General features: G+C 48.0%; 1 protein-coding gene and 1 long non-coding RNA gene across 4 annotated transcripts in view; one reads left to right on the top strand and one right to left on the bottom strand.

Annotated features, from left to right (window-relative positions):
* Positions 1–2283: 2283 nt before the first annotated feature.
* LOC140595946 (uncharacterized) lies at positions 2284–5129 on the bottom strand. The gene is made up of 2 exons (XR_011997942.1): positions 5033–5129; positions 2284–3782 (listed from the first exon to the last, which is right to left on the bottom strand). It is a non-coding gene; the product is annotated as an uncharacterized lncRNA (long non-coding RNA).
* The window catches only part of SGPP2 (sphingosine-1-phosphate phosphatase 2), a 104528-nt gene continuing 82240 nt past the window's right edge, over positions 4518–26805 (top strand). Inside the window, exon 1 of one of the 3 annotated variants that reach the window (XM_072742157.1) lies at positions 4518–4705. In XM_072742157.1, coding sequence (XP_072598258.1) covers positions 4547–4705 — 159 coding nt within the window. In that variant the 5' untranslated portion in view covers positions 4518–4546. Of the gene's footprint in view, positions 4720–26805 lie in introns of all 3 variants that reach the window. The other 2 variants (XM_072742159.1, XM_072742158.1) reach the window with 2 other exon arrangements.

Below are 26805 nucleotides of genomic sequence, written 5' to 3'. Positions count from 1 at the left end.
GACTGCGGCCAATTTTTAGTAAGTTTTTTCTTTCTAAGAAATTCTCTATTTCATCTGCATTCTCAGAGGGAATGGGAAGGGCATGGGAAGTACCCTCCAAAGACTTTTAAAATTTCCTCTGCTTTTGATGATTATTTCTTCCTTAGCATTTCTAGTTTTGAGCTTTCATGTTTTCTCCTTTTATTCTTTGTCATGCTAGCGGTTTTTCAGTTTTGTTATTTTTTTCCCCCCAAAGAATCTGTTTTTGGACTTCTTTATTTGTTTCATTGTTTTTCTCTTTGCCAACTTAATAGTTTCTGCTTTCAACTGTCTTTAAGTTGTCTATGACTTTGGCAGATTGGCGAGGTAATGCTTATCCCAGATTTGAGAATTTCAGCTGTGGTACATATAGTTTTTTTTTGTTTGTTTGTTTGTTTAAGATTCTATTTATTCATGAGAGACACAGAGAGAGAGGCAGAGACACAGGCAGAGGGAGAAGTAGGCTTCCTGCATGGAGCCCGATGACGGACTCGATCCCAGGACCCTGGGGTCACAACCTGAGCCGAAGGCAGGTTCTCAACCGCTGAGCCACCCAGGCGTCCAGTACAGTTTTACTAGAAATCAATCTTCTGATGTCCTGTGTCTTCCATTGCACTATTGTTCTCATGTCATTGCACCTTCTTTGTGTGTACATGCATCTTATTTCTTTGAGCCCAATGCTATGAATCATGTTTGTTTGGGATGATACGTATTGATATTATGGGTATGAAGATAGAAAGTTAATGTAGATGTAAAGAAGCTGCGGTAGGCAGCTGGTAATTCTTACCTCCTACTCCTTAAATTCTTGTCTTATCCCCACCCCCTTTGAACATGGGCTGGACCTACTGACTTGGTTGTACTAAGTAGAATGTGACCAAAGTATTGGGGTGTGACCTCCAATATCAGATTATAAAAGATGGCTACTTTGTCTTGCTCGGATTCTCTCTCTGGTTCTCTGTTTGCTTGCTTTGATGAAGGAAGCTTCTGGGCGGTGAGCTGTCCTATGGAGAGACCCCTACGGCAAGAAAGAGAAGGTGGCCTCTGGCCAATAGCCCACAAAGAATGGAAATCTACCAACCACTACTTACGTGATTTTGGAAGCTGACCTACCTTCAGTTGAGCCTTGACATGCCTGCAACCTGGTGAGAAACCCAGAGCCAGAGGACCCAGTTAAGATGGCCCTGGATTCCTGACCTAAAGAAACTTCAAGACAATAAATGTTGCTGTCATAGGTTGCTATAAATGGGATAATTGGTTATGAAGCAATAGATAAGCAATACAGAACCCAACCCTGGATATCTGTCTTGATCTAGGAAATAATCGCCAAGTTGAAAACGGAATGGTTTTGTTGTAATGTGGAAGTGACCTGCTCTATAGAGAGAGAACTCTAAATCAGAATTTAAAATGTAATAATACGATCGATACCAATGTTTTTCATTTAAAAGGCATTTTGACATCATTTTCTTTTAACTTCCTCATTTTGGTTCCACAAAGAGATGACAGTTTTCCCTTTGAATTTACTTATTTTTAGTGCTTTCTTTTGACAAAGATTTGTATGTGCACGTGAGTATTTAGAATGCACCAAATTAAAGACAGACTGCTAGATAAAATTGGGCAGATTATGGGTTGAATTATAACACAGATTTATATTTTACAACATTTAAACCAACACTGGTTTGATTTCCATGCCTGATTGCCCACCAAAAAAAAATCTGTCCTCCCTGTTCTCACAGAAATACAGTGGAAGCTGGACATAGGCTACCCTGCTGGAGGTGACATTTCCAAGCCTATCTGGGGCCATGTGACCATGTTCTTACTGGTGGAACATAGTCTGCTGCTCAGGACACTCACTGGATTTAAGAGGTGCCCATAACCAAGTTTCAATCATGCAGAAGAGGACAGTGACTTTGGGCTTGGTCTCAGTGGGCGGTGGAGCAATAAAATGAGAAGAATCTGAGTTACTGGGTGGCCTCATGGAGCCTCCCATTAACCCAGACTTCTCACCTTAGAACTCTTATATGAAAGGGAAATAAATAGCTGTGCTCTTTAAGCCACTAGATTTTGGGGTCTCTTTGTTATAGCAGCTTAACCTTTACCCTAGTGAATACATCCATCACTCTTCCTTTAAAATATGTCACTTAGTAATTATTATATATACACGATTAATCAAAGTACAAATACCTAGATTTCTACCCTGGCGGGGGGTAAAAAACCAGCAAAATGTCCCAGGCATGACTAGCGTTAAATTATCCAAACAACTACAGGTTATTTTTCCTGCATCAACTTTATTAATTTAAATGCACGACTTCAGGCTACCGTGTAACTTCTCCACTAAATGTTACGCTCGAGCAGCCCTTCAGCCTACCACTTCTAGGGGACATTGATTTTTATTAGATGAGTTGGGAAATTTATGTTCAGAACATCAGCCTGTGCCTTAAAAGAAAGGTTCTGGGGAGAGCATATGGATCAGTGTCAGAAGCCACTGGCTTTTTAGTTTCACTTGAGATATTCAGAGCCAAATCCTCTGGAAGATTCCTCCTAAACTGAGTGGCTCTGGTGCAAAACAGAATGCTATGGCCATGTCACCAGGTTGCCTTATAGAGCTTATCTAAAGATTTTTCACAATCGCCTTACAAAACAAGAAGTGCAGATTATTAGTTTATCACAGGGAGAAAACTAAGGCACCCGGTGACATCACAAGTCACTAGGGGCTGGAGCCAGTACTTGGTCCTCCAGGGAGATAAAGGACATTATCTGAATGTGCAATTCTTCGGCTTTATGTTACATGTGCCATGCTTGCTTTGCTTCTTTTCTTTGAGAGAAAGGAAATTTAATATTTCAGAGATGCATCACTCAAGTGTCTTCATGGGAGAGCCTCTTTCTTTAACACATAAGAAGAACAGGCCCTGCGCTAGTCTAACGTGAGCTTTTAAAACTCAACTAGAGGCTTCCGTCCCAATGGCTGTAAATGGCAGTGACGTTGGGGAGAGGAGCCTTCCGCTTCCAGGACTGGGTTGTGACAGCAGCCCTGTGCTTCCTCTATAAGTTAAGTGACTCCCAGCTGTTGTGGCATTCTCTGTCCCCTTGATCTTGCTCTGGGAATGGGACCAGAAACTAAGGTGTGAGGGAGACCAAATCATCCTTGAAAGCTACATCCCAAAGATCTGAAAGGACAACCAGGTACACGGGCACGTGGCGGTGTTTGTTCATAGTCATTTGTGCAACCAGATGGTCAGCACGCAGCCTTCTGCTGTCCACCGCAGACAGAAGGACAGAAGGACTAGGCCTGTGCTTTTGCTGCAGGCTGATCAGGGGGGCCTGAGTCCACTGTGCGTCTCAGTCGTTGTGAGGAAGTACAGGAGCCCTCAGGGGGACCTCAGCACCCCCGGGGAGATTCAGGAGGGAGGGAGGGAGACCAAGGCTCCTCTCCTGCTGAGATCCTTAAGCAGGCCAGGGGCGGTGAGACGTCCAGCCCTCCTCCCGCGTCCCCTGGTTCCCTCGGGGTCTAATGAGCCTGCGCCCTTGCGCCACCGCCACCGGGGCGAGCCAGGAGACAGCAGAAGCGGGAGGGGCCGCAGCATCTTTCCCAACGCAGCGAACCGGGAAAGGGGAGCGTCTCCTCCACGCCCGTCTTCCAGGTGCTCCAGGTGCTCACCAATCGCCAAATCACAAGAGCAGGGGCAAGGAAGGACCCAGCGGGTGATTCAGGGTGACGGACTCTCAACCTCCCGGGTTCTTGAGCAAGGTCGAGGAGGGAGGTCGGGCTGCCGGGAGACGTTGCATCACAGTTTGGGGGAAAACAAAACCACCCACAAAGTTTGGGAATCCTCCCGAGAGGGCTCATTCTTCCAGGAAGCGGGAGCGGGGTGCGGGGAGCCGGAGGGAAGGGCGCCCCCAGCTTGGGCTCGGGGTGAAAGTGGGGTCGGTGCGGGCCCAGCGCGCGCCGCAGGGAGGACGGCGCAGGTGTCCCGGGCTCGGCCCCCCGCGAGGTGGCACCTCTGCGCCGGCCGGAAGGGACGGGGCGCGGGGCGCGGGGGGGCGCGGAGGGGCGCGGGGGGGCGCGGAGGGGGGCGCGGAGGGGCGCAGGGGGGCGGAGGGGCGCGGGGGAGCGCGGAGGGGCGCGGAGGGGCGCGGGGGGGCGCGGGGGGACGGAGGGGCGCGGAGGGGCGCGGGGAGGCGCGGGGGGGGGGCGCGGAGGGGCGCGGGGGGGCGCGGAGGGGCGGGGGGGCGCGAGGGGACGCGGAGGGGCGCGGAGGGGCGCGGAGGGGCGGAGGGGCGCGGCCGAGGCACCTGCGCGCCGCGCCCCGCTGCCAGCTGGCCCGACGCCGGGGCCGCCCGAGCCCGTCCGAGCCCGCGGGGGGAGGCGGCCACCTGGGCGCGCGGGGCGGGGCGGGGCGGCGCTAGGACCCGCGCGGCGCACCTGTTGGCCGGCGCCCGGCCCCGCCCCCACCGCCCCCCCCCCCCCGAGGCCCCGCGGGCGCCCGGGCGGCGCTGCAGAGCGAGCGTGGGGTGCGGGCGCGGGCGCACCATGGCCGAGCTGCTGCGGAGCCTGCAGGACTCCCAGCTGGTCGCCCGCTTCCAGCGCCGCTGCGGGCTCTTCCCGGCGCCCGAGGAGGTTCCCCGCCACGCCGGGAGCAGGGGCGCAGGGGCGCCGGCGCACGGGCTGCGGAGCGTCGCGGCCCCGCAGGTAACGGCGGCCAGGTGCGCGGGGCGGGGGGGCTGCGCCCTCGGGGCTTCCCGCAGGGCCGGTTACGTAACTGCGGACGAGGGGGGCGGCCCGGGGGGTCCCGGCCCCCGGCCCCCGCCCGGGGCTCCAACAGCTGTGCGGGCCCCCCCCCAGCTCCGGGTGCGGATGCGCAGCCGCCGCGGCCTAGGGGAGCGCGCCCGGGCACCGCCGCCTGGACGCAGGGACCCCGCAGGCTGCAGGGGGGGGGGGGGGCACCCGGGGACGGGGCTGCGGACGGAGGCGGGGAGGGGTGGGAGGAGCCGCTCGGGGGCAGGAAGTGGCATTTACCTCTGCGGGGATTTCCAGATCCAGGAGCTCAGGAGTCGGGAAGCCCCTGGCTTGCGCGGGGCGGCGCAGCGCGGGCACCGGACCTCGGAGCTCGCGGGGGGGGGGGGGGGTGGCGAGGGCGGGGGCGGGGCTGCGCGGCCCTAGAGAAACCGCCTGGGATGCTGTGCTTGTTCCTTCTCCGCCCCGTGGGATACCTGGTAACTTTGAGAGGAGTTGGAGACCCGCCCTCCCCTTCCTCTCGCCTTAACAGTGGGGCACAGTAGGAGGTGAGGCCCGGCCACCTGCCCGGGAGGCGGCACAGCATCCCCATCCCCGCGCACACCTGTGCGCACCGTACGCCGCGTCGCGCCCAGGTGGATGCAAGGGCCCCTTCTGATTCTCTCTCCCCACACTTCCCCTGCTTCTCCAGCTCCGGAGGCTGAAGCAGGACGCAGTTTCCCACTAACGCCTTTCAAACCGTTTTAAGCATTACCTTTGATAATGGAACTAAATTCTGCAAGGGGATCCCCTTGCCCTTTACAAGCAACAGGAGCAGGGGTCTTGCAGAGAGGTGACTTCTACCTGCTTCAAAAGCCTGTGCACCAGCTGCAGAGTAGGGGTTTCTCCCCCACCCAACACAGGACCTCACTCACTACAGGCCATGAAACACTTAGATGGAGCGAACCATTCAGGGTAAGAAGTCCGTGTACCGGTGTGTGATGGTGGGGAAAATAGCCCACGGGAGCATTCGATACAGGAGAGGTTAGTGAATGTTTTTAAAGGTGGGTTTGTTTCAGGTGACTTGGGAAGATTAATATTTTACAAATACGGGGAGAGTTCCCAAAGGAAAATGATTGCCTACCTGTCCTGGATAACTCATAAGAGCCTAAGGGGACCGTTGGAAGAATCCCCAGCAGCTGTCCCTCCCTGTGGCCGCTGGCCCCTGGGCCTTTCCTTCTTTCTCCAAATAACCCCTCATCCTTCATTTTCAAAGGTCAGTTCTTCAAGAGACGCCTTTGCTCACCTTCCAGTCTCTCTCCCCCTTTTATAGGTTCTCTTTCATTCTGATGATTCTTCACTATGGCATTTATCCCATTACGTAAATATGCCTTTGGGGGTGGTGGTGGTATCTGATCATTGCCAGGCTGCTCTAGTGGGTGGTGAGCTCTGAAAATGCAGGAAACTTGCCTGGTGTGCTCATTATTTTCTTCACATGGGAGCTCAGTGAATTCTGCGAATAAATGAGCGCAGACTGCAATATAAAATCTGCCCTTTAAAAGCAAGATAAGCAGATTTCTTGCAAAGACTTGTCTTTCTTGCTGCTTCAGCAAGTCAAATGGTAGGGGTTTCCCCCCTTCACATCCCAACAGGCCTCCACTCACTATAGAGCATGAATAGTGAGAGAGAGAGCTGAAAATTCAAAATAAAAGATCACAGGTTTTTTAAAACTGAGGAGTAGATATTGAAAATCAAGTGTTTTCCCCCTAGCCTAGAAATCAGACAGCTCTCAGATGCTTAGAGCTCTCATCTTGAAGACCCTCCAAACAATAGAGAAGTGTTTTCTTCATTTGGGTGGCTTTAGAATGCAGCAAATCTAATTCTTCTCACTTCCCACATTTGCTGTATTTATTTCACTCCTTAAAACGGGACAAGTGCAGAAATGATTAAGAACTTCCTGGACCAAGTCTCACGTAACAGCACGTTCTGCTGAGTTAAAGATTAACTAGGGCTGGGCTGGGATTGTTCAAAGCTGTCATTGAAATAGTCAGAGGGGGCCTCGGAGATTTCTCAGTGGTCATGACTTTCACAGACAGGTCTGGGTCCTGAAGGGTTAAGTGCTTTGTGGAGGACTTCCCAGAAACACACACACAGATCTTTTGACTCTCAAGTCTAAACTTCTTTCTTCTGTACGCCTTCCAGGGAAAAATCCCAGGGTTTCATTTTATCTGTCTCACTGCGAAGGTATGAGGTGTCAGGGTGATTGGGAGCCGGGTCGAGGTTGGCTGGAAAGAGAACATGTCACTTTCCGCATCCTAGGATAACTGGTTTGCGAGGGTAGCCGTGGGAGGACGTTCCTGGCAGTAGCCAAGAGCAAGAGGCAGGGATCCTGGGACCGAGTAGGAGGGCAGAGGCCTGCTTAGAATAATGTTTATTTGTTCTGGGGTAAAGCCAGCCTTGGATATAATGGTATTTTGATTTTTATCACCTTTGCTTACTCAACACAGTTGCATTAAGGTAGACTTTGCAGTGCCTTTCCCTATCATTATCTTAGACTGGAGTGATCTTTCCAAACTATACTGTGCTCGATAAATACTTTCTAATAACTATTTGCTCAGACATAGTTCTACATTGGTTTGAGGCAGGGATCAAAGATATGTTATTATACAAACCTTTACACCCCGATTTTAAAACAGCTGGGGCCCTCCCAGTCTGTCAATCTACAAAAACTCACCCTTTATTTTATTAGCTTTGCTAAAGTGCAAAGAACCGTCTTAGGAATCAGGAGACCTGGGTCTGACTCCACCTCCATGTCACTTTGAACTTCTCCAGGCCTCATCTGCAAAATGGGCAGAGTGCAACTGAGTGGGACAGAGTGCAACAGAGCGGCTTTCCACCTGTGGCTGTGCATTATAGTCAGAGGAGCTTGAAAAACAAAAACAAAACACCAATGTCCAGGGTCCAGGCCAGAAGTGGGGTCTGGAGAAGCTGGCAGACAGAGATGGGAAGCTCTGAATTCCCTTCTCCCGGGGCCCACTGCCCTTAGAGTGTTCAGGGCAAGAATGGTGATGCTGGAGGCAGTGGTCATGGCCACGGTGACATCTGGGCTTGGTTATAGCTCAGGTGGCCCACGGGTTGAATTTCCAGTTTTGATTTTTGTGGATGTTCAAGGTTTGAAATGGTAAAATAACCCACTTCTTTGAAAAGGTACCTTGGATCACTTTTTTTCTAGTTACAGATATTGTTCCCATGAGAAGACTTGGAAAAATACAAAGAAAAGGTTAAATCCATGGTCATGATACCACTGCGTGAAGATAATCACACAGTACATGTTCAGCCTCATTTTCAGGGGCTATAGAATGTACTCCATAGAATGGATGTGCTGTCATTTAGTTGGCCTCTTGCTGGGCTTTTAGGGTTTTTTCCTGTTTTTTTTGCATTAAAAATAACATCTTTGTATACGTATCTTTCTATATATCTTGACTATCTTTTTAAATTGAGATACAATTGGCACGTAATATTATGTTAGAGGTGTACAACATGATGATTCAATATTTGTAAGTACCATATTGTGACATGATCATAGTGAGTCTAATTACCACCTATAGTTACAGTTTTCTTGTGAATGAGAACTTTTTTTTTTTTCAAAGATTTTATTTATTTATTTTAGAAATAGTGTGTGTGCACACAACACGGGGAGGGACAGAGGAGGAAAGAGTGGAGGGAGAGAATCTCAAGCGGACTCTGAGCTGAGTGCAGAGCCCTGTGAAGAGCTCAGTCTCGAAACCCTGAGGCCATGACCTGGGCCAAAACCAAGAGTCAGACATTTAACCAAATGAGCCACTCGGGCAAGAACTTTTAAGATCTACTCTCTTAGCAACTTGCAAATATACATTACATCCCCATGACTTACTTATTTTGTAGCTTTAAGTTTGTATTTTCTTCACCCATTTCACCTACCCCCACCTCCAGTGCCCCTAGGCAACCACCAATCTGTTCTCTTAATCTGTGAGTTCAGATTTTTGTTTGTTTTATATTTCACATATAAATGAGATCATAAAGCATTTGTTTTCCTCTGACCTATTTTACTTAGCCTAACGCCCTCAAGTTCCACCCATATTCTCACAAATGGCAAGATTTTCCCTCGTTTTTACGGCTGAATATTCCAGTGTGTGTGGCACATTTTCTTTATCCGTTCATCCAAGGAGCTAAAGTTGTTTCTAAATCTTGGCTATTGTAAACAATGCCGAAATGAACATGGGGGTGCAGGTGTCTTTTCACGATAGTGTTTTGTCTTCAGATAAATACTCAGAAATGGAATTGCTAGATCATGTGGTATTTCCATTTCTAATTTTTATAAAGATTTAATTTTTAAGATTTATTCATTTACAAGAGAGAAAGAGAGGAGAGGGGGAGGAACAGAAGGAGAGGGAGAGAGAGAATCCAGAGCAGATGCCCTGGGGAGCGTGGAACCCCAGGGGGGACCTGATCCCACAGCCCCAAGGTCATGGCCTGAGCCAAAATCAAGAGTCAGATGCTTAACTGACTGAGCCACCCAGGCGCCCCTCAAGATTTTAAGTAATCTCCACACCCAACATAGGACTCAAACTCACAACTCCACGATCAAGAGTTGCATGATCTACTAACTGAGCCAGCCAGGAGCCCCTATTTTTAATTTTTTGAGGAACCTCCATGTTGTTTCCGCTGTGGCGGCACCAATTTCCATTCCCTCCAACAGGGCGCAAGGGTTCCCTTTACTCCACATCCTTGCCAGCACTTGTTATTTCTTCTCTTCTTGATAATAACAGGTATGAGGTGATATGTCACCTGGTTTTGACTTGCATTTCCCTGAGGATGAGTGATGTGGAGCATCTTTCCTGTGTCTGTTGGCCATCTGTACATCTTCCTCGGAAAAATGTCTATTCAGATCCTCTGCCCATTTTAATCAGATTATTTGAAAAACAATTCTCCTTATCAGATATATGATTTCCAAACATTTTCTCCCATTTGGTAGATTGCCTATTCACTTTGTTAATGTTTTCCTTTGCTGTGCAGAAGCTTTTTAATTTGATGTAGTCTCATTTGTTTATTTTTGCTCTCATTGCCTTTGCTTTGGGTGTCAAATAAAAAAAAAATCACTGCCAACACTGAATTCAGTCTTTGATTGTCTTTTAAATTTAAATTTCCAGACATGGAACTGCTGGTCAGAAATACATATATTAATGGATTTCAATACTGAGCTGTCCCACAGACCAGGATACATAACTGTGAGTGTAGTACCCTCACCACTACCAGATATTAACACCCTCTTTAATTTTGGGAGAAAATAGGCCACCTCTATTTCATTTTTTAAAGATTTTTAAAATTTATTTATTTATTTATCTATCTATTTATTTATTTATGAGAGAGAGCATGCACCTGTGTGCAGAGGGAGAGAGAACTTCAAGCAGACTCTGCATGGAGCCTGAAGTGGGGCTCCATCCTACAACCCTGAGATCAGATCTCAACCCAACTGAGCCGTGCAGGCATTCCAATAGGCCACTTCTGCTTCTATCTCAGCTTTTCTTCCTTTATTTCCAGCCAACTTTTTTTTTTTTACATGCAGTATCCAGTGCTCATCACAACAAGAGCCCTCCTTAATCCCCATCACCCACCCACCTCCCTCCATCGACCCACCGTTTGTTCTCTATCGTTAAGAGACTCTTACGGTTTGTTTTCCCACTCTCCTTTTCTTCTCTTCCCCTTCCCCTACATTCACCTGCTTTCCTTCCTAAATTCCACTGTGAGTGAGATCAAGATGCCAGCCAACATTTCCTGATCAGCTACTGGGTTAGTCCTCATCCTTAAAGGTACAAAGAGGGGCACCTGGGAGGCTCAGTGGTTGAGCATCTGGCTTTGGCTCAGGGCATGATCCCGGGGTCCTGGGATCGAGTCCCACATCAGGCTCCCCAAAGGCAGCCTGCTTCTCCCTCTGCCTGTGTCTCTGCCTCTCTCTCTATGTCTCTCCTGAATAAATAAATAAAATATCTTAAAAAAAAATAAAGATACAAAGAAAATAAGATCTAGGTCCTGTCCTAGGAAAGCCACAAAGAACATGATGCAATGCAAAAAATACTAGAATAGAATATGTAGGTTAATAATAATATTAGGATATTAAGCTAATACTAATTATTAATTAATTAATAATAATAATTATTAAGCTAATAAAAATATAATAAGAATAGGCTGATAATAGTAATAGGATAGGTTTGTGACCAGGGAGACAATAGCAGGAGTAGCTCACCATCTGCAGAGGAGCTCATAAAGTCTTGAGGGACTAAAAAGAGCAATAGGAATCAAATAGATGAAAATGTGAGGATCTCAGGGCACATAGGTGGCTCAGTCGGTTAAACATCCTACTCTTAGTTTTGGCTCAGGTTGTGATCTCAGGGTCTTGAGATGGAGCCCTGGGTTTGGCTCCAGGCTTGGTGGGGAGTCTGCTGGAGATTCTCTCTCTCTCTCCTTCCCACTGCTCACATGGACACTCTCTGTCTCAATAAATTAATCTTAAAAAGAATGAGAATCTCTTTTCTTTGCCGGGAAATCTTAAACAATAGAACATAAAGACACATTGCAATTTTTGGTGAAGAGTGAAATGTTCAGCATGGGCAGAGTAAAACTCTCAGCAGGAAAGAAATTAAGGGGGGGATTTAACCCTTAACAATGGTTAAAATGGCAAATTTTATGTTATATATATTTTACCTAAAAAAAAAATACCCAATGGTTCTACTTCAAGGAGGAGAAACAGGGGCCCCTGGGGGGCTCAGCAGTTGAAATCTGCCTTCAGCTCAGGTGGTGATCCCGGGCTCCTGGGATCGAGTCCCGCATCGGGCTTCCCACAGGGAGCCTGCTTCTCCCTCTGCCCATGTCTCTGCCTCTCTCTGTGTGTCTCTCAGGAATAAATAAATAAAATCTTAAAAAAAAAAGGAGAAGAAACATAGCATCCTTCTTTCTAAGTGTGGGTTGCACAGAGGAGTAATATTATAGTATGGAAACCCGTCAGACACATCAAGAGTCTAAGACATATTGATGGGATGTGCTCTTGGCACATGTTGAAATGATACACGCTCGATACATGTTGGAAGTGGCGTTTCACCTGGGGGGTCTTCCCTAAAACCCACACCCTCAGTCTAATCATGAGAAAGACACCAGACAAATCCTAATTAAGGAACGTTCTGTAAAATACCTGACCTATACTCTTCAAAATTGCCCAGGCCCCAAATAGTAAGGAACATCTGACAAACGTCACAGCCAGGAACAGCCCAAGATGTGACAACTGAATGTAATTGTGGCATCTTCAGGATGCGACCCTGGAATAGAGTACAAGAAAAAGGGGGGGGGGGGAATGTTAGGTAAAAACCCAGGAAGTCTGCAAGTATGGAATTTAGTTAATAAAACTGCATCAGTAAATTTCTCTGCAAATAAAAAGCTGTTCTAAGAAATAAAGCCTATTTAAGTTTTTCTAAAAGGGGGCGGGTAATGGAAGGGAGTTCAAAGGTGAGGTCACGTGGGGTGAGCATCTTGGAGCAGGTGACTTTCAGCCTAGGAGGCGGGGCGCGGGAGAGGGTTCAGCCCCAGGGGAGCCGACTGCCGGAGGGGCCCTGCTGCCCCGGGCCGGCCTGCGAGGGGACCGGCGAGAGGAACGGCGCAGCGGTGGGGCAGCAAGCAACGGGCCGCAGGTGCCTCCCTTGGGCCCCGTTGGGCCCGAGGCCGGGAGGCTGGGAGGCCGCCTGACGAGGTCCACGGAGGTCGGCCTCGTGGAGGAGAGTGTAGTGTGGCCCTGGGAGGACGAATGGACACCGTCCAGCCCGGAGAAGCCTCTAGAAATCGGAGCGGGAATCCTGGCTGGAGCTGGGGCCTAGAGCCCGAGTTGCAGGCCGAAGCCTGAATGTGGCCTCCTGCCGAACCTTTTTTTTTCCGTGTTGGCTCCTTCCCTTTTATCCGGGAAACTGATGAAGGGCCTGACTAATGAATAACTTTTTTATTGGTCTGCTCTCCCTGCTCGGAGCCGGGAAGGGGCTGTAGGGACGGCTAGGAGTCGGTTAGGGAGCAACAAACACCTGTCGACTTAAAACATGTGACTGAATTACTTCGTTTAGGAAAGCTGTTGACAGCGGACCTTGTCTAATTCTAATTTTCTTGACTTAGAATTAAGATGTCAGCCTTTTAAATTAAAAAAAAGAAAAAGTACTCTCACTTCTGTTGTTACAGGTTTTGTTAATTATTAAATCCTCTGTTGTCCTGATAAGAATTACGTCTGGAACAAAGGCATCCTTGTGTGTTGTTTGGCACAGAATTTTCCTGGGAGAAAATCCTGTCACGGTTTCCCGGCAACACCCTTAGAGTGCTTCTGTCTGTGTCAGGGATCCACGAAGATGCTGAAATTGGGGGCCCCCACCGGCCTGTAGTACCCCACTTGCCGGGTGAGACGCATGGCACGTGCGGAGAAAATGAGACGTGAAAGATCCAGCAAAGACCACGGCCTGAAGCGGGAGGGAGGGCAGAGAGACCCGCACCGTGGTCTTTGCTGGACACGGAGCCGAGTGGATGGAGGAGGGAAATAAGCACCTGAGATCTTGAAGGGGGGCTGAACCGGTCTCAGTATTGCCTCCAGGGCCCCAAGATACCCATTTGTTTATTAAACAAGCCAACCAACCAGCAGATCCACTCTTGCCCCTGGTAAGGCTGTTTATCCGGTGTGCGGCCTGCTGGAGAATTGCCCCCTCCGGAATCTCCGAGGATGGTTTGATTTTTCTCCAGCCAAGATCTCTGTTCCCAGCACAGTTGATGGGGAACAGCCCGCCAAAGCGAGGCCCCCCGTGTGTACGAGGAAGAGGAGGGGAGACTGGTGAACCAGAAGGCTCCCTGGGTTCGATGTCGGGAGCCGAGAAGCCGGGATTTAATTGGTGGAGAAAGGATTTAGGTGAACGTGGATTTTTTGCAATTAAAAAAAAAAAAATCGCCCTCTCGTGGAAGGTGACTAAAAGTAGCCATGAACCAGACATCAAAGATTTTGTTAAAAGCACCACACAAGCGAAAAGAGGCTCTGTTAGAACTTGGGTTTGGGGTTTTGGTTTTTTGGTTTCTTTTTTCTCTTCCTCTCTGAATTTTGACCTTTTGATGATTTTCAGCTAGGAAGATCTCAAATACGTTGGAAATTGATTTGTATGCGTTTCAACTCTTAAAGTAATTCACGTTTATGGTGACAAGTGGTGGGCGACACCAAAGAGCATAAAGAAGGGAACAAAATTCCTGCATTCATTTTGCAGCCTACGGAGACACGTTCACGTCTCCGAGTAGCGATTCCTTTTAGGTCTGTGCACGTGCAGAAGATTTAAGTCGTGAACATTCTCTCCGCGTACGGTTTTGGAAGTGGCTTTCGGCGCCCGGCTGGTGGCTGGTGGCCGTTTCCCCGCATCGCCCCCGGGCCTCGCTGCTGGGACTTCCAGAGTTGTGTCGTGACTTACCCTGCGATAGGGATTTAGGTTTTGTTTTTTATTTTCCACCCACTCCCTAACGTGTGCATCTAGGCAGTCTCAGTGTTTATCTTTGGACTTCGCCTTGAGTCTAAATATCCAACCGTTTCCCGAGAACCGCAGAAGCAGCTCACTTCGGTTTTCGTGCTCACTGCCAAGTTGCCTTTTGGAAAATGGATCTCGAGTATTGCTCCGCACGGCAATCCAAGGCTGCTAGTCGTCAAGTGTTATCTTCGTTTCCTTTGTTTTCCTTTTCTTTGTATTTATCGTAAGTCAGATACAGCGAGTGCACGGATCTTAGGTGTACAAGGTGATACCTCTGACCAGATGTCTACCTCCCCGCAACCCCCGCCAGAGGAGGGAAGGGGACGCGGCCTGACCCTAGAAGGCCCCTTCAGGCTCCCGCCAGGCAACAGTACCCTCTCCCAGGTACCCACTCTTTTGCCTCCATCAACCATAACGTAGTTCCATCTCCTATTGAACGTAGGATCAATACGTTCAATAGGATAGGATAGGATCAATCCTATGCGAGTAGGATCCTCCAGGATGTGTAGTGTTTTCATTTTTCATGCCACACAGCATCCAGTGTGCAAATATATGATAACCCGTCCTCTCTACAGACTGTTTTTTGGGGACGTTTCGGTTTTAGGGAATAAAGGCCAGCGTCAGGTATTATTTTTAAAAACTTTTCTTTAAAATTAAAAAATATAAATAAATAAAACAAACCTTTTCTTTTGAACTCTTCGGCTCTTGATGCAATTTCAGATTCTTGAAAATCTGCAAAATATGACGGAGAAATTCCTCCATACTCTTGACCCGTGTTTTCCTAATGTCAGCAGCCTGTATAAATAACCACCGTGCGGGAATAGAATACAATCTGTGCACCTTGCTCCATTCTGGAAGTTCTCCAGTCTTTCTTTGCATTTCCTAACCTTGACCTCTGAGGAGTCCAGGCAGGTTGTTTTGTATAATGTCAGTTCTGACTTGTTTGGTATTTCCTCATGATTACATTTAGGTTCTACATTTAGGGTGGGAATCCTTTTACCGCAGCCAGAAACTGTGTCCTTAGAGTATCATATCAAGAGACACAAAATGCCGATTTATCCCATCACCAGTGATTTTTACTTCAAACACCTTTATAAGTGTGTTAAGTGGTTTCTTCCAAGTAAACGTTTTTCTCTTTGTAATTAAGTATCTGTAGGGCGCCTGTCGGTGAAGCTTCACCATCCGCCTTGACCTCAGGGTCCCGGGATGGAGCCCCACATGGGGCTCCCTGCCCAGCGGGGAGCCTGCTTCTCCCTCTGCCGCTCCCCCTGCTTGTGCTCATGCTTTCTCTCTCTCACTCTCTGTTTCAATAAAAAATAAAAAATCTTAAAAAAAAAAAAAAAGAGAGAGAGAGAGAGAAGGGAGTATGCTGTAGGCCGGTATCAGACGCATTAGGAAAGTCTTGTTTCTCAGCATTTTCATCCGTGAATTTTGTCAGCCGTTAGGGACACAGTGATGTGTCTCAACAGCGATGTGCCGATTTGAGAGCGGGATGAAAGCCTCTCATCAGTCTCACATACTTTGCCTCTAATGAGGTTGAATATTTTTCTTCGGCTCAGCAGATACCTGTATCACCCTTTTTGTGAATGTCTGGTCGTCTGCTTTATCCCTTTTTTCCACTGTGATTTTAGCGGGGCTGTTTACCTCCTGATTTTTGAGGGTCTTTTGTGATTTATCCGATGTGCGTCAGGATCTTCCATTGTGTGTCAGCTAACATGAGCTCCTAACCGATCTGTCACTAATCTTTCCTTGTAAGGAGAAAATATTTGGAGTCTGAGGAAGAGAAGGGGGATAGAGAGGGAGTAACCTCCTGGGTGTCCGTGGGCTTAGGTGAGTCATGCTGGGTTCCCGTCTTCCCCACCTGTACCTCCTCCGGGTACAGAAAGCCCATCATTCGCATCCTGTGAAATGCTTTGCCATATTTCAGTACCTTGGGCAAAGGCTGCGGGTGCCGCAGGGGCTAGGGAAAGCTCAGAGACCCTGCGACTCTGAGCAAGGAGGGCAGCAGCTTAGAGGGTGTTACCCCCATATTATGATGATGCGAAGGGGAAGCAGGAAATGAATGAGTTCTGTGGTGAACTGCAGAGGGTGACAGACAATTCTGAGTCCTCCCAGCCTTGGGTCTCCCCTTCTCCCCGGTTCTCGAGGAGGCTTCAGGGCTGCCTTCTTGCTGTGCTCAGTTACATCACAAATGCCCTCAAAGGGCAGGAGTGGGTTACTATCCCCAATATCTATCCAGGAGCGTATTTCTGAAACCATTACTCTTGGAAAGGAGGGGACTAATGGATCCATTAGATCCATTAATTTTGCCTCCATTTAGCCCCATCTAATGCCTCAGTCATATTTTATTGTCCACAAGTTTTGACCCTGAAGGAATCACCTGAATTTTTCCAACATGTTGGGTTAGAAATGGTCTAGCCCTGATTTTCTTCACGCTTACCACCCTGGTACCACTCACTACAGGGTTAGAAATGAGACTTCCCACACTCATCCTGAGTACTTCCTGGTGTAGATAAGTATATTGCCTCAATCAGGGACTTGTTTAAACTATAAGAACGTACTTCATCTTTAAAAGTTAGTACTGAATATGCATTTACCTTGCAGCCCACAATTACACTCCTGGGAATTTATCCCAGAGATATGAAAACTTATTGACACAAAAACCTGTACATGATCGTTTATAGGAGCTTTGTTCATAACAGCCCAAACTCAAAACTAACCGAAACATCCCCACTGGATAAGTGGCTAAATCAACTGTGGTACATTCATACCACAGAATACGACTCAGCAGTAAAAAGGAGTAGACTCCTGATATACCCAACACTTGGATGGCTCTCAGGGGCATTTTGCTGATGAAAAAGCCAATCTCAAATGATTCCATTGTGTATATAATTCCATTTATATGACATTCGTGAAATGACAAAATTATAAAGATGGAAGACAGATTCGTGGTTGCCAAGGGTTAAGAATGAGAGGATCACTATGAAGGGGTTGTGCGAGGTGGATCTTTGTGGTGATGGGGCAGTTTTGTAGCTTGATGGCAGTGGTGGTCATATGGGTCCAACGCGTCCACACAGGTGTAGTAAAACGGCACAGAGGGATCCCTGGGTGGCGTAGTGGTTTGGCGCCTGCCTTTGGCCCAGGGCGCAATCCTGGAGACCCGTGATCGAATCCCACGTCGGGCTTCCGGTGCATGGAGCCTGCTTCTCCCTCTGCCTATGTCTCTGTCTCTCTCTCTCTCTCTCTGTGACTATCATAAATAAATAAAAATTTTAAAAAAATTAAAAAAAAAACGGCACAGAACTGTATACACATGCTGTCCCATTGCCAGAGACTAGGCGCTGATATTGTGCTATAATTATGTGAGATGGAACCATGGGGAGAAGATGGGTGAAGGGTCTAGTGGATGTGCAGAGATGTGCCACCTTTGCAAATACTTAGGAACTACAGTTAGGTCAAAATAATGTATTTTTAAAAATTCCATTGCCTTGTAAAAATTGGTCCTGCCCTTCTCACAGCCTTTACTGCAGGCGCTCTTGGTGCACTCTGCAGGAAGCCCAGGAAACGCAGAGCAGCATTTGGGAGATGTTCCTGGGTTTGAGCCAGCCATGCTGCTGCTTCTGTTTCCAGAGCTGCAGGGCTGGGTCGCAACCCTGCCCTTGACCCCGGCTTCCTGACTTGGGAGAACACGGAGAAATAGTTGAGGGTCCGAAAGCACATCTATCCTTTATTTATTTATCTCTCTTATCTAACTTTATTTCAACTCACATGCTTTATAGCTGCAGATCCTTTGCATTAAAAAGATTATTTTGCATTAACAAAATCTGATGTTTTTTTCCTTTTGTGGAGCCACTTCCGATTGGTGTTGCAAGTAGGTCAGATTTGCAACGTGCAAGTCAGTGCATCGTCAGTCTCTTCCAGGTGTCGTTTCTCCCTCTCGATCTGTAAACATGCTGAAAGCCTCCCACCCCGTCTTCACACACCGCAGAACATCTGCTCGCAGTCCCAGTGTCCCTGGAATCTCAGGCTCGGTCTGTCTTGAGCCGGAGCCTCCACTGGGTCGGCCGAGGTCCGCCCTCCTTTCTGCTTTCTCCCCACGCTCTCCAGCTGGTTCAGCGTAAACTGCAGCGAAATCCAACCAGGAGCCATGATTTGCTCATGTGTGATTTCCCCGAGAACAGCTGACTTATTTTAGATTAAAAATTGTAAAAGAGAAACCTCTTCTTAACACACGCAGAGAGCGAAGCAGCCCCTGCTTTATTTCGTCCGTGCTCGGACGGGCCGCGGCTGCAGCTGCAGCCAGGGGAGCTGCGGGCGAGCACAGGCTGCTGCTTTGCTGCTCCGGCTGGAGGTACCAAGAGCCCTTCCCGCGGGAAACCCACTGCGTCTGCCCGCGGAGGGATGTCCTGCTCCCGCAGCTGATTTTCGTCGCCAGAAAGTGTTTATCAGGGGCGCTCAGGTGGCTCAGTCGGTTAAGCCTCTGCCTTCGGCTCAGGTCATGATCCCAGGGTCCTGGATTCGAGCCCCGCATGGGCTCCTGCTTGGCGGGGAGGCTGCTTCTCCCTCCCCCACCCCCCCAACTCCTGCTCGTGCTCTCCTGCTCTCTCTCAGATAAATAAATAACATCTTTTTTAAAAAGTGTTTATAATATAACTACTTATCAAAGGCTTTTTTCAACAGTGTTCTACAAAGGGAAGAACTTAATAATGACATCCAAAGGAGATCTTGAAAGTAATTAAAATTCCATATATTTCTAGACACGGAAATGCAAAAAAAAAAGCAATTTTAAAAATATCAAAAATAAATAAATTAAAAATATCATAATATAACCCAAATTTCAAAAAGTGCATAACCATATATTTGAATGTGTTTTTTTTTTTTTTTTAAAGAATCTGGAGTAATGAACAAAATGTTACCACTGGTTCTTTCTGAATATCTTTGAATATTTCCTTATTCATACTTTTATTCTCTTCATGCTTTTCTTTATTTTCTGCATTTTTTTTTTCCACAGTAAAAAGGTGGTGGTTTTACGTGTAGAGACAATGAAACCATTTTTGTTTTATGGAAAAAAAACTTTCCCTGAGGATGATTTGTACTTTTGAGGAATTTTAGTTGCTAAGATTATTAAGGTTGCTCCACATAAAACTGGTTTGTTTTTTTTTTTAATTACCTCGGACATCTTTGCAACAAAGCCCCAAATATCAGCAGTCTTGCTTCTGTGTCTCCCTTGAGGGGATGTTTATTAAGCCATCGGAAGTGCTCCAAAGCTCTCTTCAGTGGAACAGGATGGCTCGCTCCACGTCACGGCATAAAGACCCCAGGTGAAGTCACAGTACCCCTTCTCCGACTCTGTCCCAACAACCATATGAAATGCCTGGAGCTAAAACACATCTCATTCTCCTGCGCTCATGGGCATTTCTTAATGTGCTAAAAAGAATTTGGCCTCGAAAAGATCTCTCCTCAACCTGGGCCAAAGCCGGATCATTAGGGAGCCCAGGAAGGTCTTAAGAAAAGCCGCTGTTGTGGTTACCACCCCACCCTTAAGACAATTTTTGGCAAGTCGTTTTTGCTGTTTCTTTAAAAGTCATTTAGGGAAATCTCTATTGTTGTAGGTCCAAACAGTTGCAAGTGGTTTTAGGTTTTGAGTCACCTGCCGGCAGGCCCCTGGGCACGCTTTGTGTTGGAACCTGCTACCTCCTAAGCTGATACAATATTTAAGGAGAAGGGACCCTCGAGTGTGACTCAGCGTAGGGTAGGGGCATCGCAGCCACCACTGTCCCCTGTCGGGTGTGGTTCTTAATTGTATAATATAAGAATTTGTCAGTTTTCATTTTAAAATCAAGCAATGTAATTCCTGATTTTAAATATTAAGAGAGTGGATATTGTGTTTTTAAAAATAATGAATATTCCTTAATCCCCTAAAGAACTATAAAATAATTTTTACATAAGATTAATTTTAATGTAATTTTAATTGGAGTTGTATTAAATCTATGGGTTAATTTGGAGGTAATTATCATCTTTACGATATGGAATTTTCTTACCCCCGAACATGTCCTAACATGGCTTGCTATTTACTTATTTCTTTTTAAATATCTTTCAGTAGGGTTTATAATTATCTCCATAAAATCTTTACCCCTTTTGCTAGATTCATTCCTAGATACCTTGTGTGTTTGTTACCATTAAAACAATATTTTGCAATTGGTTTTTTGCTGGCATGTTGGATTGCAATTGAATTTTGTGTGTTTGTTACCATTAAAACAATATTTTGCAGTTGGTTTTTTGCTGGCATGTTGGATTGCAATTGAATTTTGTGTATTGATTTGGCAAACTTGCAAACTTTTATTGATTCTAACAAATTGTCTCTCGTTTCTTTGTGTTTGCTCTGAAAATGGCCAAAAAGCAGATTTTTTCATCTTCCTTTTCAGTTCTTATGCCAATCATTTGCTTATTTGTTTCTGCCTTATTGAGTAGACAAGGACCTCCAGTATTATGTTGAGTAGAAGGGGTGATAGCCCACTTTCTTGTCTTGTTCTTTTTTTAAAAAAAAAAGAGTTTATGTATTTATTCATGAGAGACCCAGAGAGAGAGAGGCAGAGACACAGGCAGAGAAGAAGCAGGCTCCTCGCAGGGAGCCCGGTGTGGGACTCGATCCCAGGACCCGGGGTCACGCCCTGAGCCAGAGGCAGACGCTCAACTGCAGAGCCCCCCAGGCGCCCCAAAACCGTTTCGTTTTGTTTTCCCCAAAACCATTTTTAAAAAGTAGTTTCTTTTTGCAATGTGCTTCCGAGCCTCTATTTGAACCCCAAAGTGTATGGCAGTTTGTGAATCCACATTGGAGAGACTCTGCCCGCAAGCGCAGCAAGGTCACTCCAGTCTCATCTCCTGGAGTTGAGTATATGGCACTTGCCTTATGTTTCCCAACATACATTTGGAAAGTGCTGGTCGAAACTGGATCTCAGACCGGCTGCTTCTGAGCGCCGAGGCCTGGCACTCGGCTCTGCCCCCCCGGACGTCTGGCGGCGGGGCCCGGCGAGCAGAGCCGAACGCACAGCGGCCACGTGTGACTCACGGCTCTCGCCCAAGGAGCTGACCCACTCGCAGGTGGTGGCCTTTGTGAAACACCCACACTTTAAAGGAAAACGACACCGTTAGTGCTTTCTCCCCTGAAAAGAGTCACAAAAGTAAAATGGAAAATGTACCATCTGAGCCGTGGCTGTCCTGTGAAGCGGAAGCACCGCATCCAGAAATCAGAGAATCCCTGTCTTCACTCTGTGAACCATTTTTTCCCGATCTCAGCTTATTTCATTCCTGAAAGAAAGGATTTCGGAGGGGCCAGCGCAGCGGGAGGGGAGCGCCCCAGCGATGGGCTTCCCTCCTGCCCGTCCCACCGGTTCCTCTGTCTTGTAGTCCCCGGGCTCCGTGCTAGGCCGGCGCAGGTGTTGCCGTCAATCTGCTGTTCGGATTTTCTTGACCGTTGGTTTTGGGGGTGTTCACTTGGCGCATGTGCCACAAGGAGCGCCCCCAGCAGAAGGCCCGCGTGTTCTGTGTCCGTGCAGGACTTGGGGGGAGGCAGGCCGCGTGGACCAAGCTGGTGCCTTGCTTCTCATGCTTCCCAACCGCATCACCTGGGGTGTGTGGCCTAAGCTCGCCCACCTGCTTGCCTGGTCTGTGAAGTGGAGGCAACAAGTGCACACACGCCTCCTAGAGTTCTGAGGGTGAGCAAGGTCATGGCTGGGAACCCCGATGCGTGTCGTGTTGTGTCGGGCACCGAGGGAGCTCTCAGATGCTGTCTCCACGCCCGTTCCTGCAGCCTCCTGCCACCAGGGCTGCTACTTCTGCTCCTGCTGGTGCCCCGGTTAGTAGGGCATTACTGACATCTGCTCCAGAGCCCCTGCAGTCTTCCAACAGGTCTTTTCTGGAATAGATTTCATCTCTTAGGGTGGGGCCTGAGTGGTGGGGCGGGGGGAGTGTTGGGCCCTCCAGGTGGTGCAAATCTACTCCCTGGGCCACTTCAGAATGGCTTCCACCCTAAAATTTGGGTCAAATGTGCTTTAAATTGTACTGAAGTATATTCACTTTTGTATTTCTTCCTTCAGATACTTTGTAGTATCCCATCACTTGCCATAAACATGCTTTCCCAGGTCCTGCTTCCCCTTGTCCGAAATTACTGAGTCATGCAAAGTATTATGTTGTTTGCTCTGAGATAATACGATCAATGTTCATCCAAATACATGAAGCTCTTGACAGTGTGCCAGACCCCGGATTGTACTCTGAGCTCCCGCAGCGGTTCCGTCTCACCTTCCCTGCTCCTGAAGAGCTGTTGGTCCATCAGGAAGGCGGGCAAATAGACGAACACCACATGGGGAGGACAAAGTCTCAAAGATCATCAAGGTTAGGTTGAACAAGATCTTCCTTTCTCAGATTCTTCCTCATTCCCCCTAAGAAAACTCTAAGTGAACATTTTGAAAGAAGTTGCTTCTAAGATCTCTAAAGGACCAATGAAGAGGATGCAAAACTCACCAAATCTAGAATTAGGACAGTTGACATTTTCAGATTTTAGACAACAATAAATGTGATGTCACATGGAAAAATATCCCTGGAGATTTTTTCTTTTTCACTACAGTCTATGATATACAGATTTCACACCAAAGACTAGAGTGTTGTAAGTTAAGAGAATTTAAAAGTGGGAAAAGACATTGTGTGCACGGGTAACACGGTAAAGCTTTGAGCATGTGGGTGTCAGGACTCCTGTCAGTTCCTGGCCAAACCCCCGACCCAGGAGAGCATTAACTAGGCAGTGATTGGGAAAAGGAGTTTCCTAGGACCCCTTTCTTTGACTATGTGTGGAGTTCTGAGGATAAGGCCACCACTCTAGGGCCCCTAGGCCCCACGCATAGGAAAATGATCATCCCATGTGGGGTGAAGCTAGTACCTGTTGTGGTTGGGAGGTAGCCTTGCCTAGGGAGGTGGCCCATTTTTAACCATGAAGCACAGCTCACAGACCAGGGCCTGGCAGACCAAATGTTGACCACGTACACGTTTTCTTCCCATGTGGTTTTACTAGGAAAAACTTCCTAGATTTTTCTGGCTTCTGCTTTTTGAGAACATGGAAGATGTAGCATGACCGGCTCACACTCCTGCGCTGGCTTCCACTTGCTGTTGCCTCCTCAAACCAGAGCAGGCCTCACCACCCCCTTTTGTCTCACACCTACATTGGCTTTGCTGATTTACATCAGTCATTTGACCCATGGAGGCATTTGAGTTTGCCGTTCCTGGTCTAGAAAATTCCAGAGTAAAGGAGGAGAGCCAGCATTCCCAGGGTAGAAGCCCTCAAGACACCCCCAGAAGTGGTAGGAGGAACTTGGGTGCAGCCCTAGGGAGCAGGATGGCACTCTTCAATGCAGGCAGTGGTCCCCAGGGGACACAGGGTCATTTTGGAGGGATTAGGGTGTGCAAATCTGCTGTTGGGGGATGTAGAGGCGGAAAGGCTGATGAGCTCTGGCTTCTCTGAATCCTCCCCACACCAGGCTTGGATGGACCTACCCTGACTCATCCACGTCCTGGCCCAGGATCCTCATCCTAGGACTAGGCTTGAGAGAAAAGACGGGTTGGGTTTTGAAGAATGAAGAGGATTTGAGTTGTGAGAGGAAATGAAGAGAACACTCCAGGAGGAGGGAAGCGTGGATCAAAGGGCTGTGGTGGGAACAGATGTGCCGTGTGGAAGCAACAGGAAACCAGACCCACAAAGGCAGGAGGAGAAAGTGAGAATAAAGTTGTTTTTTTGGCCACTCAATCTCTTCTTGAATACCAGGCTGAGGATCTAGGGGGCTTGATCCAAGACAACTAGTCACTGTTCGATCTCAGGACCCAGATCACCCAGAGATATTATATTCACTGTTACTATTTTGGGGTATCACGTTCTAGACACTTCTGTGCATACGTTATATACATCTTTAAATATGGTTTTCAAAAAAAAGTCCTGTTTTCCAACCTGAGCTTCCAGTTGATAAATCCAGAGCTTTGTCGCACATCAACAAATATTTGTTCACAGTATTTTAATGACTACGTAACATCCCATTTTCTACCCGTTATTTGTCATGATTTATGTTTTGCCAATTAAGATCATTTCCATGTTTTCTGCTAATGGAAACACTGTAATAGATGCCTGTGTGCACAGCACACCCTTATTGACCTGACTGAGACGTTCTGAATGGATTTGCAGGACTCGGAGGTGGATGCTTTCTTCGCCTCTTCTATTGAAAGATAACTCGGCATTCTGAGCCTGAAAAATATGGAGCATAGTGAGTATGTCATTGACATAAATGAGAAAATGTGGAAAAAGGAAGAACTGCACCTGTGGAGAAAGACACAGTAGATCAGTCAAGAACTTGTTTGCTCTAGATATTTTTAAGCTGTATTAATAGTTACTTAAAGTTTTTATTTTTTCTTGTATAACAATAAGTCTAGGGTTGGGGAAGGCTGATGTTTGTCCAGCTGCTTCACAATATCACCAGGGACTCATGCTGCTGCTTTTTGCTCCTCCATCCTTAGCTCATTGTCTTATTGCCTCATGATGCTAGGATGGCTGCTGCTGCTCCTGGCATCATGGCCATGTTCAAGTTGGGAAGGAGGTAGAGGTCATGATGGTTATCTCCATCCTTTTTATGAAAAAAACAGAAGCTTATGTAGAAGTTCCTCCCCACCTCCTTCTCACTGGCCGGAGTGGTGGTGTGGCCACCCCTAATTGCGAGTGAGTTTGAGAAAGGAGAAAGTAGAGTCACCCAGATTGACTTGCCCTGTGGCCTGAGGTTTGAACCTGAGTTTGGATTCTGCTAACAAGCCGAAGGGGACGGGTGGTCCCTAGTAAGCAGCACATGATGTCTCCGATGCTTTGCTTTGAAAAGCTGAGTTCCTGGGACATCAGGGAGTTTGGCTGGGCAGTGAGGAGGCCTGGGACCTGGGCCACACCGCCCAGCAGGGGAGAGCAGCATGACCCCCGCCTCGCCGTAGAGGGAACCACGCTGGGACGGCAGACACAGAGGACAAAGTGAAGCAGCAGATTATTTGGTTGGAGGGAGCGAACCGTGAGAAGTCGGAAGGGCTCCTCCTTGTAGATGGGTCCACGGAAGCCTCTTGATGATACCTTAGTCGTTCTCCAGATATTACTGAGTGCTCAGTGCTAAGTGCTCCCTGAGAGTGGAGCTGGGCCCCGGGGACACAGTGGAGAAGCCAGGAGAAGGCCGTGTGTTTGGTGCTGACCGACCCGGGAAGGAGGCCCAGTCCCCACTGGGCAGCAGATGGTGGCAGGTGGAGGTGGTGCTGCGGGGACGCAGACGGCTAGACGAGGGGGGACGTGTCCTCCCAACACCCCCGAAGCAGCTCATGTGGCCACTGTACCGCCGGGGACACTGAGGTGCCCGGGTGGTGCGTGGGGAGCCTGGCCCTCAACCTGCCGGGCCCCCAGAGCACAGCCTTGGGAACTTGCTCGTTGCGGTGGCCTCCTGGGCATGGGAGGCCAGGCCCGGGGACTGTCGTGTGTGCCGGGGTCCTGGTCAAGGCCGTGACATATTCTTCTTTTTTTTTTTTTCATTAATCCTTTAAGATTTACCCAGTATCAACTTATGAATATCAACCTCTTTGTGTATATTCTTCATAACATGAGAAAAAAATGTGACCAAATGCAGAATGCATTGGTTCTCATAATTAAATGGACCCCCCCCCACAATGTCTTCACTTTTAGTCAGAAGCAACAAATGCAAAGAAACCATATTAAAGAGAAAAGAGGGAGGAAAAGCTGGAATCAGACACTTAGAGGGAAAAAATACCAAGAAGTCTGCTCTAAAACAACTTTCCAGAAGCTGTTTTGCAGAGTACGGATGACGTCAGTCATCTGGGGGTGGTTTTGAAGGGAGAGAAAGGCCTGGCATTGGCATATTGTCTTCATGGGACCTAAACAAACAAAAAAAGTAGAATGTGTTCCTCGCCCCACCGGGGAAGGGTGCTTGGACAGTCACACTAGTATTTAGGCGACGCCGGTGACAATGCACGGCGCTCTCCAGCCGCCTCTTTATCTAGCCCTGTAAGTGGGAAGAGTTACCTTGCTGGCCACGAGCCTACACGCTCTGCACTTTCTGTGTCTGGCTTGGGAAGCGCGGAACCAGGGGCCCGAGCTGACCTGGGAGGCACGGCCACCTCGGACACAAACGCCCCATCTCGTGTCTGAGGGCAAGTGTCCAGCACCTGCTCTGTTTGCCCGGTGACGGGTGACTGTAGTGTCTGAGCCGCTTGGTGCTTTGGTTTCGGATTGATAACGTGACAAAGGCAGGAAAAGTAAAAGATGAATGTGGAACTGTCTATGGGAATGGAAAGGAAGGAAGAAAAGGAAAAGAATAGTGATGCTTGGGGGCACCTGAGTGGCTCAGGGTGTGACCCCGGGGTTCCAGGATCGAGTCCCCCATCAGGCGTGGAGCCTGCTTCCCCTTCCACCTGTGTCTCTGCCTCTCTCTCTCTGTGTCT

This window comes from Vulpes vulpes, chromosome 16, assembly GCF_048418805.1.
Source record: "Vulpes vulpes isolate BD-2025 chromosome 16, VulVul3, whole genome shotgun sequence".
Lineage (NCBI taxonomy): Eukaryota > Metazoa > Chordata > Mammalia > Carnivora > Canidae > Vulpes > Vulpes vulpes.
The sequence above is the reverse complement of the archived record's forward strand: the minus strand, read 5'-3'. Positions and strand labels throughout refer to the sequence as shown.